The 16,490-nt window shown below is 40.4% G+C and overlaps 1 protein-coding gene across 3 annotated transcripts in view; it reads right to left on the bottom strand.

Moving 5' to 3' along the window:
• Positions 1–16,490, bottom strand: part of LOC115212167 (HORMA domain-containing protein 1-like) — a 557,209-nt gene that overhangs the window by 422,259 nt on the left and 118,460 nt on the right. For all 3 annotated transcript variants that reach the window (XM_036502711.1, XM_036502710.1, XM_036502712.1), the window contains one exon: positions 15,244–15,264. In XM_036502711.1, the coding sequence (XP_036358604.1) occupies positions 15,244–15,264 (21 nt within the window). The remainder of the gene's footprint in view (positions 1–15,243; positions 15,265–16,490) is intronic.

The following is a 16,490-nucleotide window of genomic DNA, read 5'->3' as shown; positions in this document are numbered from 1 at the left end:
TTTTCAAACAAGCACCCCCACTCAAATCAAAACAATATCTGCATATCAGGATTTCCAGGTTATTTCCCTTCATCAGCACAGAATAATTATTTGGCTAGAGGTAAATTCTTTATTATGATTATACAATCAGTACACGGATGGAACATTACAGGACAAAACAATTACAAAAATGTTATGATGAGTTCGAATGGACGTTTAAAAATTTTAGTATAATATATATGATTTAATTGACTTTTACAAAATCCTTTTTTTTTTAAAATAAAAGAAATAAAAGAAACCAGTTTAAACTTCACACCTGACAGCCTGTAAGGCCCAGCAACTAACTTTTTCCTTTCGTCAATAATTAAGCTGGGTTACTGACACCCACCTTTCTCATCACATCCTTCCAACATTTTTCATACTCTCTCAGCAGCAGGGTCTTCCTCTCCAACCCCATCTAGCTCTTCAGATGGTATCTGAAGTAGGTTAACAAACCCGGGCCAGAGACGAAGGACCCTGTCACGAAATCTTCTATTCTAGTTCTCCATACACTCTTTCAATACTGCCACTGTACAGTAAAAACAAGCCTCACCTTCCTTTGAGAGTCCAGTTGGTGATATCATCTTTACTATAGATCCAGCCAACAGCTGTACTCGTCCCAGATGCAACAACATGTGTTCTACGTAACTTATCAAGCTTGACAGTTCCCGACATTGTGAAAAAGTGTGCTGAACGGTTTCATTGTCCAGCTCACATCTTGGACACGTCGGTGGCACTGACATTCCATGCCTAGATAACTTATTGCAAACAGGTAAAGCGTTCCTGTAGCACTTCCAGGTCAGGGATTTTTGGTAGTTGTCCAAGTACCCAGGCCTGAAAGATTTTTTAAACAGGTTGGCAAGTTGGTTCTCGTTGAACCCCAGAGCCCCTCCTAGGATGTCATTATTTTTTGCCTCTACCAGCCCTCTATAGAACACCGAGGTAGTATTCCAGCTGCCAGCCTTGTGGATCAGCCACAGTGCCTGACGGCACTCCTTCTGCCATAAAGTCAGATTCTGTATTTTTATGAAGCTGGGTTTAAATCTCTCCATACAAGCCAGTCGAGGGAAGAATTCCTCTGCCAGTGGACTCCACACCTTATCACCCTCCAGGTGGCACCAGAGATGTCTCAGCCTCAACATGTCTGTGCATCATTAGCTAAGGCATTCCCAACCTGCTCTTTAACAGTTCCTGGCAGCAAATGGAGTGCCTTTCCTCCCTTCCATCTGTCCCTTGCCCTTATTCCATAGGGGCAAGGGACAACGGTCAGGCGGTAATTACAGATGCCGTAAATACCTGTACCATCTCTGTCCTTCCTTTCTTCCTTTCAAGGACATAGCCCTTCCGGACCACTTCCATACTATGGCCTCTACTTTGTCTGCCACCTCACTCCAATTCTTCTCTGTCAGAGAGTCTGGGCCAAACCAAACTCCAAGCAACTTAACAGGACCATCTGTCCAGTGATCCACAACACTAGACGATATCGGCTTGTTCCTCCAGGTGCCAAGGCGCAAACCAATGGACTTGTCCTTGTTAACTTTTGCCCTGCCACTGCTTCATATCCTCGGAGAGCATTTTCTACACAAGGTAGCTGTGCTTCATCGGACACGATGAAGGTGACATCATCTACATAAGCAGAAACAGACTTACCACATCCAATTTCATTAGGATTGCCTCCCAACTTCCGCAGCAATGACTCTAGAGCCAACACGTACAGAAGCGGAGACAAGGGACACCCTTGATGAACTGAGCGCTTGATCGAAAACGGCTCCTTCAGGTAACCAGTTATCTGGACTGGACTTGATGCCGCTGTACATAGCGGGGATCCACCCTCGAAACCCAGGGCCCACCTCAGCCCCTTTGAGGACTGCTCCCAGGTACCAATGGTCTACCCTATCAAATGCTTTACTTTGGTCTAAATGGATTATTGCCCTTCTTTTGCCGGTTAATTTCCCAACCCTGTTTAAGGTGTAGCAGAGAAGGTGAAGATTATTCTGGATTGACCTGCCTGGGGTTGATCATGTCTGTGTTTTCCCTACAAGTTTCTCCACAACAGCCGTCAACCTTTTCGCTAACACCTTGGCCAAAATCCTTAACTCTACATTAAGTAGAGTTATGGGCCTGTAATTGCTAATACTATCCCCCATGCTCGGGTTACCACTCCCCAGTTCACAGAACTGGGAGTCCTCCCATTCTGTTGCCAGTTTGTATAGATGCCTGCCTGTATATCCCCGAACAAGTCCGGCATACAACGATAAAACTCATAGGGCAGACCATCCAACCCTGGCAACTTTTTCCTGGCGCACTCAGCCAACACCTCTCTTACGTCCACAGGAGTGATCGGTCCTTCACAGCACTCCGCCTCATATGCCAAGAGTCGCAGCCCACCAGCTAGGATGTCCTTTAAGGCCTCCCCACACTCAAGTGAACCGCCCCCACCAAACAACCAGGCGAAATGCTGGTGAAAGACTTTCTGCATCTCCTCCTGTCCATAGATCTTGTGCCCCTGTTCATTAGTTAAAGACTTTATAGAGGCCTTTTTACCTCTCTAACTCTCCACACGTGCCCATCCGGCAACATTAATACCATCTCGTTTCCCTGCATGTAGCTTAGCTCTAGCTCTGCAACCTTTGTGCTTGGAGTTGAGGTGATGGTACAAGACTGTTCTTGCCACCTGCACTCTAGATGCAGAGCCAGATTCTATTGCTTCATCTAAGTTCTTAACTAAATCGCCCTCTTATCTAGTCCTATCTCAACTTAGCTGCTTGCTAAATCTGATGGACACCAAACAGATGGCTCTTTTGAGGGCATGCCACCAACTATTATTAATGATAGGGCCACATATTGCCTTCTGTACTAACACCTTAATCCAGGTACGGAAGGCTTCATATGTCAAAATAGACTTGTTCATTTTCCAATACCCTGGTCCCTTTCTCTGGCATTTATCTACATGTACCTCACATATCACAAGTTTGTGATCTGTGTAAGGCACAATACAAAACTGTGGATGATTAAAAGTATTGTTATCTCTTTCCCTAATGAATACTCTACCTAAGTACAATCTGTGTGAGCCGTCGTTTTTACTCCACGTCCACTGTGGAACGCTCAGCTCATCCAGTCGGTAACGGTCTACTAGATTAAAACTGTCTAGTAGACTCTTGAGGCTAGGATTCCTTTTCCTATCAGTTGAGCCAACACTATCGACCCACGTATCGAAGATAGTGTTAAAATCCCCTACCAGAACTACCATTTTTGACATCACTAGAAAGTGCTCCAGGTTTCGGAAAAAAAACGACTACCCAAGCTCGTTAGGAGCATACACAGCTACCAACCTGAAGGACTGCTTACTCATGTGGGTCACATCCAGGATGACCAGCCTACCTTCTGGGTCCAGAAAGACAGTACTTACCAGTAAGTCCAAGCTCTTCCTGGTAAGGACTGCCATACCTGCTCCTCTTCCCTGGCTAGAAAAAATAAATTTCTCATAATTTTCCAGAAGAGGTGAGAATGCTTGAGGTCTGCTCATATTGGACTCAAATGCAATAGCCACATCTATTCTGTGTCCTGAGGTCGTCCAGGAAACAAACCTGTTTCCATTTCGACTCCATTCCACGCACATTTACACAGCCTAACTTAATCATTGATGAAAGAAAAATATTCTACTTAACGTTGAGAAAGAGGGAGAGGATGACAATTTTTATCTGCCTGCTTCCCCAACACTCCCCATAGCTGCTGGGCTTTTCACCAGGCTCTGGGTTGGTGTGGCTGCTGGGCTAATGATTAGTTTGCCTGCTATCAGCTCTGGGTTAACATCTTTTATAGCATTGTCTTTTAAATGTTCCTGAAGGTATGAGGAAAAGAAGCAAATCTCTAATAAAAGAGTGTAGAAATTACAGTGGGAGTTTTATGCATAGTATTAGTAATTGGTAGCGGTTTTACTCTTTTAAAATTTTGTGATAAGTATTTAGTATTCCTTCTGTGTGATTTGACTTATTGGGTGACAAAACTTCTGCAGTACTTCAGATTAATGTTAATACTCTCAGCTTATTTCTAACAGGGCCAGGTTGCAGGCTTTTTGAAAATGTGTCAAATTTTAGTATACTTTTCAGTCGTTATAGTTGAGGGTTAGTTATTTAGAAAGTGTTAAAATGTGGTCAAATTGTATATAGAACTAGCAGTATAGCCCAGCTTTCCTCGGGATTAAGTTAAGATTATTAAGCTAATCAAGCTCTTTATTTCAAAGCAAACTAAGTAACATCGACGTCAAATTTGAGTGAAATTCATTGAAATTGGTAAACTTTAGGCTGAAATTTTGCAGAAAATTTGATTAGGAAATCCCATAAGGAATCAGTTTATTAATTTTTTTCCACTGATCGATTGCTTTTTTTTTTTCGATTTTGGAGAACTTAAAGCATTCAAAGATCCCATGAGTCCTAAGTTAATGCTGGCATCAAGTTTGAACAAAATACATCAAAATTGGTAGACGCTATTGTTGAAAATGGGGTGTAGCCAATTTTAGTGGGAAGTCCTATAAGGAATCGGTTTATCAATTTTTAAAATTCTGATTAAATGGAAAAACCCATAAGGAATCAGTTTATTGATTTTTCACCCTAAATGGGACTTAACCAAACTTTGCTGATTCAAAAACATCTATATTTATACTTTAAAGTTGGCTTTCATACCCAACCCAGTTCTGTAGAATCAGTGTCACAACAGGAGCGCATGGGTTGGGAGTTTGATCGGCAGAGGTGATCAGGTTGCATATGCCAACCCATCATGTAACCCCACTTTGCCCATGGGTTAAGAACTCTTCCAGCAAGGAAAATAGAACACCCAAAAGGGCCCCCAATCCTCTGTGTGAGAAGCGGTTATGTTCAGATCATAACTAAGTATATATATGGGCAACACACACAGAAATATATACGTACATACACCTATTGCATACATGTTTTTGCATGCCTTTGCCCCTGCCCCTGTCCCACCACCACCTCCTACCCAAGTAATACCATCAATTGAAGCAAATTTGGCACCCGGATGTAAGTTTTGTAACAGGAATAGAGAAACCTACCTTCTCCTGCAGAGATGTGAGAGTCAGATCTCTCCATTCGAAAACATGAACAGTTTCGAAACATTGTTTACAAGATAATAGCTGATCGTTTGCGAAGGAGCATGTCTACAGTCAACACGTAGGTCTTTTGCTCTGGTAACCTCTGCTATCCCCCATGTTCACGCACGACCAGCAATATATCGCTATGAGTAGAGCAATGGATTCACAGCTAATTTGGAAATTAGTTGTGGAGAAACAGAGAATATCGTTTATATAGTGTATATATATATATATATATATATATATACGGTCAACACACACATAAACACATTGCATGCATGTGTTTTGTACGCATACATGCTCGTGCATGTATGTGTATGTGACTGAAGCCATTCACACATACATACATACATAACAACAACTGTCTGTCTGTTTTTGTCTGTCAATCACTCACTAAAAAGAAATTTTAAAAATCTGTTATATCTCTCTCTCTCTCTTTACACCGTCGCTAGAAGGGGACTTAACTCATGTTTTGTAAATAATAATGGCTTCACTACAGTGGATCTCTCCACCGTGAAAATTAAAGTTATGGCTCAAAATTATTTACCACTATTCGCAGGTGCCTCAGGGGAAAATAATTTGACGAAAATACAGCTAGGGTCGTGACGAATGTCCTCCTAAAATTTGAGCGACATTTGTGGATGTGCATAAACTACAATCACGTACACACACACACACATCCTGCCTTATATATTTACAGATTTGCTTTATTATAATAAAGCCTTGCAATTTTTCATCGCATTTTCGTCAAAAGAATCTATTCAGTGAGACAGTGTATTCTGCACATCAGTCATTAAAAACATTTAGTTTCTGCATGAATCAAACTATCCAGCTATGTCAATTGGTTTAGAGTGCAATAACACAATGAGCATGATATAGGAAAATCTATATAGCAACAGTGATTGTTTTTGTTGTCTATATTTGTTAAAAATATATTGTATTAATGCATTTACTGTAATATTACAGCTGCTATGCTAATTCTATATTTTGTGTGTCCTCTTATATCTTCACTATTAGCACTGGATCAAAATAAAATGATCAAAATCAAGTTGTTTATTGTGCCAATTCTGCATTTATAAATGATTAAATCATAAAGCAATGTCATCAATAAAATGTGAGCTGTTGGTATCCTCATTTCACTTTCATTTTTACTAGTGTTTTTCACAAAAATATCTAGTATTAGTAAACACAGAAGCAGAGCTACTGTAAAACTATCATGGCACCAGGGTCTGTTTTCACTCAGGAGTTAGTAATATGATGAAGTTTTGAAAGAATATTTATGTACTGTCATAAATCATAAATACAATATTGTAAAATGCCTTCTTAAAAGTAGAGAACTGCTTGCACTCTAAAACTTTTACTCAATTCATTGCAAACCTTTTCTTTGCTGACTGCATCTCCGTAAATGCTCTGCTCACTCTCACCAACCTATTTCCTCTATTTGTTGTGATATTGGCATACATGTCAAAACACAAAATGCAATGTAAAACAAGTACTTTAGACACTGTGGTGTCTGGGAGAGAGATGCCTTCAGGCCAGCATGAAAATTGGTTCATGTTGGTCAAAAGAAGCATACAGTTTTTGAAAACAAGGCAATGGCCCTACAATGTCAATATGCACATGATGAAAATAAGTATCTGGTGTTAAGAAAGTGCCCAAAGGTGTTTTAACATGATAAATTTTTGCTGTCTAACAATGAATGCAATTCCTGACCCATTCCCTAATGTTTTTGTTGATAACAGTGTACACAAAATGGACTAACATTAGTATCATGGTGGATTGGCACCAAGGTATGAGATAAATTGTGGAAAGCCAAGAAAACCAAACATCTGTGTTTCTGGAATGTTTGCGACCCAATGGAGATGTTACACTAAATATGACCCAAAGAAGACGATAGAGGAAGAAGTTTGAAAGTTAAAGAAGAAGAAGAATTTCGAAGTTTGAAGAGCTCTTTATTTTGCTCTTGATCAGCAGCTAACTCCTGGAGATTGATGGAAACAAGAATGTGCAGTGCACTTACATGGATATAAGAAAGGGTATCAGCAGAAGAACTGTTGAAACCTTTAATGTGATGTAAATAGGGATATGAAGTTGAGGTGACAAACTTCCCTAGGTGAGTGGCAGTCAGGCTTGTAATTCAAAGCATATATGAAAAGTTTATGATCAGTGTAGATGGAGAAAACAGAACTTTTTAGCATGTGCTGGAAATGTTTAACACTGAGGTATGCTGCAAGTAGTTTCCAACCAAAATGATTTTACTTTATTTCAGCTGGTAAAAGGTATTTAGAAAAGAAACTAACTGCCCCATTCACATAATGTTTTGCTGAAGGATGTCACCAGCACCAGCATCAGATGCATCAGCTAACAAACATGGTGGTACATCAGGATTTTTGACAAACCAACAGAGTAGAGTAAGATAAGAACTTCTTGATTTTAAGAAAGCCAGAAGACTCTGCATCCTTGAGAATAATGAACTGGCTCTTATACGTATGATTGCATAAGATATCCATGAGGATTTGAAGGAGTTCCACAAAAAAAAAATGAACAGAGTAAGTCATCAACAGAAATTCATCAAGTCAAGAAAATCTCTTAGTTTTCTCAATGAAGTAGGAGCAGGGAAATCTCTAAGATTTGACCTTATTGTTAAGAGGACAGTCCCAGGAAATCTAAAAAGGAAACACAAAAAAAAATCATTTACTGGTGTTGAAGTGATCATACCGAGAAAGATGATAAAAAGTAACTGAAGATGCTTCTAATATTCATTTTTAGTTGCACTGGAATGAGCAGATCATCAGTTTATGCATAGATGAACAGTAATCTTTGAATTACATTTTTGATAAAATGCTAGAAGGTTGATGAAGAATTATGTAAACCAAATAGCATCTGAAAAGTTCAAAAAGAAACCAAAAGCTGTTGTAATAACCAATTTAGAAATACTGTTGGGTTCAGTGGGTATTGATTATAACCATGAATGAGATCAATTTTTAAAAACACTTTAGCTCCATGCAGAGTAGAAGAAAAGTCCTGTACATGAGGCATGAGGTACTTGTTAGGTCACATACATATGCTAAGATCTCAATAGTTGCCATAAGACCACCAGTCAGCTCCATGCAGAGTAGAAGAAAAGTCCTGTACTTGAGGCATGAGGTACTTGTTAGGTCATATACATTTGCTAAGATCTCAATAGTTGCCATAAGGCCATCAGTCATCAGCAGATTTGGGGGGAAACATCTGAAGTGAATTGCTGCTGGATGGATGAACTTTGCTCAGTTCCAGCATGTTCTTGAACTCTGCTTTGGCAATCTAAGCACTACCAGGAGCAAGTTGTTAGGGATGAGAAACCAATGAAGGTTTTTCAGTAATGATATGGTGAATTACAAAATGAGTTACAGGACAGGTTTTGAAATGAGGGCAAGAGATGTTGAGGTACTTACACAAAATAGCATCATATCTGCTTGGACAAGAAGAGGCCAAGAAGTCAGAACTGAGGGAGAAAAAAACCTAATGCTAAAGTCATAAACATTTAGATTAGTGGTGAAACCAACAAGTCTGTGGTGATTAACATTCACTAGAACATCGAAATGATGCAAAAAGTCAGCTCCAAGAATAGGCATTGGCAGATCAGTAATGAAGACTCACTGAAACCCTCTTCTAAGACAAAGATCCCAGGTAAGCAATTTCTCTCCAAAAGTTGCAACTGGGAAATGGTTAACAGCTCCTTGTTACTTTACATTGGAGTAGATGGTAGGATGTGACAATCCCCAATGGATTTCTCAGCAAATCCTAATTTTTTTAATTATCTCCAGAGGCATAACACTAATTGTGTGTGAAACATGCATGCTATCCATCAACATCCAGTGAAAATTTAATTGTGCCTTGATAATGAACCATATAGTGGGATCATGCATCCAGAAAATAGGATCCTGAAGGACACAGCAGATTGTACAGGAATGTGTATGTATTTGAGTAAGTTTGAACAGTGAAGTACCAGATTGCATATAAGTATGAGTGTGATATTCAAGTGATTCTGAATATAGTACAGTATAATATTCAGGTGGGTTTGAATATAGTGCAGCTGCCAATTTGCACTGCAAGGAACTGAGAAAAATTAAAGCCACATATCCTCAATCCATAATGTAACAGAAAGATTTCTGGAGATGTGCTGTACACACTGATAGATGCCTTGAACGAAGTGCAGAGGCCAAGTGGGTCAGGTACTGAGGTCATGAATAAGTGCTGCAAGTAAATCAAGTATGACAAACTGAAAAAGACATGTTGAATGTGTTGCGCTGAGTAAATTTCCTCTATATAAATCATTACCTGAGCACAGAAAACATAGTCTGTGTTCTCTTTTGAAAATGCCAGGAGAAAATTCAAGTTAAGCTGTGAAGCAAATTCAATCACAGATGAAAAGTAAAACAGTGCAAAGTGAACTGACACTAGGTGCAGGATCCAACAGATACAGTAGTGAAATTACAGGTTAGAGTTGACACAGAACTGGAAACGAATTGAAGAGGCACAAATAGTAGGATGCGTGTATGTAACTGAATGTGTGCATGCATGTTTGTCGTAATGTTGTTCAAGCTAAAAGCAAAAATTCAGAAAAGGTTGAGATCTCTAAGAAAAAGAAAACATTCATGCATAAACTACTGTAAAGCAAGATAACTATGTGATTTGTAGATATGATGGATGGGGTAGAGTGTGTGTACAAGTAAATAACAGGAAAAAAAAATCAAATGTGGTTTATGAATGAGATGTTGAACATAATTATGTTGCAAGGTTATAAGTATACTACCACATGATTAATATGTAGTCCGGAAGACAAACATTTATTGTCAACAAAACAAAATTCAGCTGTTGTTACATCTGCAAATGTGCATTTGAAATGTGCAGATGAAATGCATACGAAATAGAATGCATAAAAAGGTATAGAAAAATTAATTTTTGTGTTGGTGTATGCATGAAAGGCAGCATGTATCTATCAAAAAGAAATGTGAGTGTGTGCATGCATGAACATTAGAAAAACAACACAAAAAGGCATGCAAAATGAAAAAATATATATAAACAAGTGGAACAAGACAAACAATTTATATGTAGAAACAGTCCATTGCTGGGAATTTGAGGGGCATGAAAAATGTTATAGAATTCATACATTCCATTTTTTAATTTTTTAACATTGCAAATTGCAACACTGTACATAGCACGATGGCCAATATATTACCTCCAGAAGTGGAAAAAATTGTATTCATATTGGTGAATTGGCTTGATCAGATGGTAAAGTAGATATTACCTTAGATTCAAGGTGAGCCTTCTTTAGGCAGCTGTTGCCCTTCTTGTTGCCAATCTTCATTTATTTCCAAGCAAGGTAATATTTATTCATTGGAATTGAATGATCCTGTTTGTATGATAGTGACACAATATCAAGAGAACACACACACACACACACACACATACATGCACATGAGAGTCTTCTTTCAGTTTCTGTCTATCAAATCCTCTCACAAGGCTTTGGTTAGGCCATGGCTATAGTTGAAGACATTTGCTCAAAATACCACAAAGTGTGATTGAACCTGAAATCATGTGGTTGGGAAGCAAACTTCTTAACCATAGTGCCATGCCGGCACCACAGATATATGTACGTATGTATGCATATGTATGTATTCTCCCTCCTTCCCTACAGCAGGATGTTCCACTCTCCTTCATGTGCCTATCTGCAAACTTTCCATGCCTTTACATATCTACCATACCCACCTCCCAGCCACTCCAATTCCTTTCACCATCACTAGCTATCTCCCCTCACACTCTTATGGAACATCTCTATCACTTCTGTACTACTAATACTCCATCCACTGTTACCTATGGGTAGGTCCTCTCTCTTTCAGGGCCTACCCATATCTCTGTGTTTAGCCTTTCTCTCTAACACTCTCCCATCTCCCTCTCCTTCCTTGTCCTACTAGAATAGCCAAGTATTTCTGTAGCAAGACAGCTATCCCTGTCCCTCCAACCTCTCACCTGACACACAACCATTTGTCTCAGTTATCTTACGTTTCGTTCTGACTAGAAATCTGTCACCACTTCAACCAGTTATCTCCTCTTCCAATTCTCCCTGCTTACTGGTACTATCTTACGTTTCGTTCTGTCTCGAACTTGTCACCACCCCTACCAGTTATCACTTCTCCCAACTCCCCCTCCTCACCGGTGCTGTTCCCTATATTACCTGCACTCACTCTCTTCTATCCCTTCTTCTCTTTCTCTCCCTCTCTCTGCCTGAACCCTTCCCTGCCACAAATGCAACCAGTTTTCAGCTGACCCCCTCCTAACTTAACATTGGAATGTCCATATTTCTGCTACACCACTTAAATCTACATCATTCAATGACCATAATGTTTATGCTTACAACGATGCTAACACCTGGAATATCCATATTTCGGCCACACCGCTTGAATTTACATCATCGATGACCTTAATGCTTATGCTCACAATGCTGCTAACACCAGCTCCTACCTCCAGCAGGGGGAACAATCTTTACATGCCTAAATGCTTGAATGTTGTCAGGTCGGAAGAGAGATCAGATGAAGCATGCCTAAAAAACGATCACCACAACAACCCTCTTCTTTTCAGGCACTGAATTACATCCCTCCTCCCCAAACCTCACCCCACATTACCTTCCCAGTTTTCAGAGTTGGCACTGTCAATGTTGGTACACTGAAAGGTAGGTCTAGTGAGATTGTAGAGATGTTTGAAAGGAGACGGGTTGATGTATGCTGCATACAAGAGGTAAAATGGAGAGGTGCTTCAGCAAGGCACATAGGTATAAAGTCTTCTGGCAAGGTAACATGGATGGTGTAGGCATACTCCTTGTGGAGAAATGGGTGGATAAGGTCATAGAGGTTGTCAGGGTATGTGATAGGGTGCTTGAGCTCAGGCTAGTCCTACAGAACGGCACAGCTACAATTATCTCCGCCTATGCCCCACATGCGGGGCTACCAAATGATCAGAAGGACCACTTTTATGATGCCCTTCTACAGGCTACCTCAAAGATGAGTGGCAATGACCTCATCTTTGTGGCTGGAGACTTTAATGGGCATGTTCGGCGGGAATATGGTATCTTCACTGGGGTACACGGTGGCCATGGTATTGGCACCCAAAATGATGAGGGAACTAGACTACTGGAATTCTGTGATGCATGTAACCTTTTAATCTGCAACACTAACTTCAGGGAGCCAGACAGCCACCTTATAACCTATCAGTCAGGGGACTCTGCTAACCAGATTGATTTCATCCTCACCAGACAGTAGGATGCAGGGTTGCTCTTAAATACAAAGATCCTCCCGGGTGAAGAATGTACCCCCCAGCATAAGCTAGTCATTAGTGACTTTAGGCTCGAGGCCAGAAGGATACCAAGAAGCAGACCAATCCAGAAAAGAAGGATTTGGAAGCTAAAGAACCCTTCACATGGTCAGAGATTTAGGGACATCCTCATCAAGAAATTTGATGAGAGGGAGGAGGAGCTACAGACGTCGGACATAGAAGGTAGCTGGAAATTCCTACAGGACAGCTTGCTGAGTGCCACAGACCAAGTCTGTGGATGGTGCAAAGTCCCTTCCAGACCTAGAGTTACGTGATGGTGGAATAGTACAGTAGACAAAGCCATTAGAGCAAAGAAACAGGCCTGGAAAGCCTGGAGGGATGGGGGTAGCAGGGAACTGTACCAGGTAGCCAGAAGGTAGGCTGGGCAGCAGGTATACATAGCCAAGGGTGAAGCAGAAAAGAATAAGTTTGCCAATGCCCAGCGATGTGAGGACCAAAGAACTGAGGTATTTTGGGTTGCTAGACAGTGTATGAGAGAAAATTGAGATGTCACAGAAGAGAAATGTGTCCGCATGGATGATGGTGCACTTGCTTTCAATGTTTCTGAAAAGAAAGAGGCTTGGAAAAGCCATTATGAGAGACTGCTGAATGTGGAGAATGAATGGGAGGAGGAGAGCCTGCCAAATGTTGATCCAGTAGAGGGACCAGCTATCCCAATAGTAGATAAAGCAATTAAGGGTATGAAGCCAGAAAAAGCCCCTGGCCCATCAGGAATCACTGCTGAGATGCTTAAAATACCTGGTGGCGTGGGCTATGGCCTAGTCACACGCATTGTAAACCAGGTAGTTCATAATGGAGTCATACCCAATGACTGGCGTAGCAGGACCATAGTCAACTGCTTCAAGGGTAAAGGTGATGCTCTAAATAGAAATAACTACAGGGTATTAAACTGTTGGATCAGATGACAAAGGTCACAGAGAGGGTCATAGCCCATCTCATTAGGGAGAGAGTCTGCTTAGATGAGATGCAGTTTGGTTTTGTGCTGGGTAGAAGCACCACTGATGCCATATTCCTGGTTCAACAACTGCAGGAAAAATACCTAGCTAAAGATAAACCCCTCTACATAGCTTTCGTGGACTTGGAGAAAGCCTTTGACAGGGTCCCCCGATCTCTTATCTGCTGGGTGATGCGGAAATTAGAGATTGACGAATGGTTAATAAGGGCTGTACAGGCCCTATACAGAGAGGCCGTCAGCAAGGTTAGTATTGGCAATGAGTATAGTGAAGAATTCTGGGTAGAAGTTGGCATCCACCAAGGTTCAACCCTCAGTCCCCTTTTATTCATCATAGTCCTCCAGGCAATAACAGAGGAATTCAAGACAGGTTGCCCCTGAGAGCTCCTCTATGCTGATGACCTGGCCCTCATAGCAGAATCACTACCAGAACTAGAAAAGAAATTTCGGGTGTGGAAGCTAGGTTTAGAATCAAAAGGCTTTAGAGTCAATGTAGCAAAGACCAAAGTTATAGTAAGTAGGAAGGCAAACACACCACACACCCCTTCAGGTAGGTGGCCCTGCTCAATTTGTAGAAAACGTGTAGGTAGAAACTCCATAAGATGTACCCAGTGTAAGCTATGGACACATAAGAGGTACAGCAACATCAAAGGGAAATTAACTGATAAGATAGCTTTCATGTGTGGCAGATGCACAGGGACACCACAAATACTCAGAAAACAGATTCCATTACACTCCCGGCGGAGAAACTAGAAATAATTGATAGTTTCCGCTACCTAGGTGACCAAGTTAGTAGCGGAGGTGGATGCTCAGTGAGTGTTACCACTAGAATAAGAATAGCCTGGGCAAAGTTTAGAAAGCTCCTACCCCTACTGGTGACAAAGGGTCTCTCTCTCAGAGTGAAAGGTAGATTGTACGATGCATGTGTGCGAACTGCCATGCTTCACGGTAGTGAAACATGGGCTGTGACTGCAGAGGACATGCGTAGGCTTGAAATAAATGAAGCTAGCATGATCCGCTGGATGTGTAATGTCAGTGTGCATACACGACAGAGTGTAAGTGCCCTGAGAGAAATGCTGGACATAAGAAGCATTGGATGTGGCGTGCAAGAAAGACATCTGTGCTGGTATGGACATGTACTATGGATGGATGAGGAGACATGTGTGAAGAAGTGCCACTCCCAAACAGTTGAAGGAATTAAAATCAAAGAAATGAAACAAAAGTAAAAAAGAAAATATAAAAAAACAAGACAGAAATGAGAAAGTTGTGCTTCTGTATATATAAAGAGAAAAAACAAAACTTCAATCTCCCCCAAATGTGCGGAGTGAGTAATGTAGATTGAGGGACAACTTTGTGAGCGTGTGTGTGTGCATGTGTGCGTGTGTGTGTACGTGTACGTAAGTGTGTGTCATAAGCACAGTTTCCATCAATGGAATTCCACTCACAAGCTGAAGTTACAATAGCAGATACTTTCCCAGGGTGCCGTGGAGTGAGGATTGAATCCAGAACTACACGATTGCAAAGTGAACTTTTTAACCAGCCATATAAACTTCTTGGAATATGAGTGTTGCAACTACTAAAATTGTAATTATCTTCAGGATCCAGCTATGAAAAAGCTGGCATAAGAAAGACAAAGAGGTAGTTAGTAAGAGGAAAATGGAAACAGAAAGTTAGTGAAAGAGATTTATTAATTATAAATATCAACAAAAAAAATAATGTAAATAGAAAATAAATGAAAATATAAATTATAAAATTAATCACAGAAATATTGCATTAAGAAGTAAATCATACTTACACCAATTATTAGTTGTTCAAGCTATGAAAATATAATAAATAGATGAATTAATGTTCAACATACACTTCAAATCATTCTGTATAGATACTGATTGAGCTTTAAGAGATGTTCTCATAAATCAAATGTATTATTGATCAGTAATCATCTAGAACATGTGTATGTATGCATGTGAGAGAGTGTACATGTGCACGCATTTGTAGATTGGAAAGAACTGTAAATATTTATTTCTTGCAATTGTTTCTGAATGTTAAATAAACATTTTTTTTAAATGAAAGACATAAGATATAAGAAATTTTATGAAAATAAAATAATAACAATGGCACCTGGATTGGCCAGGCTGTCTGGTGCCAAGTCGGCTCCGCTGGTCACAGCATTTGCTCTATTCGCCTCATGCTCTTACCATTCTTCTCCACATTATTCCAAACATCTTTCTTAAATCATCATCCCACTTGATTGGAGGTCTTCCGAATGGTCTCTTCTAGTCATGCAGGTACCACTCAACAACTGCACCGATCCACCAATTGTCTATGAACCTTGCAACATGACTGGCCCATTGTAGCTTTGCATGGTGGTATTCTGCAACAACATCCTACATTCCCTGATCTCCTTGTTCTGGATGTGATCTCTTAGCAAGATTCCCAGCGTCAACCTTTCCATGGCTCTCTTGTCATAAGCAGATGTTCTCTTTTCATCAAGGCCCAAGTCACACATGCATATAACATTGCAGGGAAGCCTATGCTGTTGAATAAATTGGCACAAATTGCCTTGTCTAAGTTCACCTTCAGCACATCCTTTACCAAGTTGAGTGCTCTCCATCCTGCTCTTACGCTTCTCCATCTCTCACCTAATAGTCACTTCTTGACTGAGATATATATGTGCGGCCAAAGATTGTGTTGGATGAGAGAAGGGAGAAAAAAGTACTGCAGTTAGCATCAAGGGAACAACATGTGAAGGTCATGAAGGAAGAACAGCTGAGGGAAGCCATCAGGAATGAATCCTGAGATCAGCTTGAGAAAATAGATGAAAATTATGAGACACTGATCCAGAAGTTGAAGAAAAGCTTGGTTGTAGTTTTGTAGGAGATAAGAAGGATCTCAGAGCAAAGAAGCTGCTGGAAAAGCAGAGAAACATGAATAGAGATGGAAAACATCTGGTAGAATATTGTTCTCTGCAAGGCAATAAGATGATGTCTTGAGAATGACTTCAACTCCTGAAGACCACACAAGAAAGGAAAAGCTTCAAGAAAT

The sequence above is a fragment of the Octopus sinensis genome, linkage group LG5 (assembly GCF_006345805.1).
Source record: "Octopus sinensis linkage group LG5, ASM634580v1, whole genome shotgun sequence".
NCBI classification, from domain to species: Eukaryota; Metazoa; Mollusca; class Cephalopoda; order Octopoda; family Octopodidae; genus Octopus; species Octopus sinensis.
The sequence above is the reverse complement of the archived record's forward strand: the minus strand, read 5'-3'. Positions and strand labels throughout refer to the sequence as shown.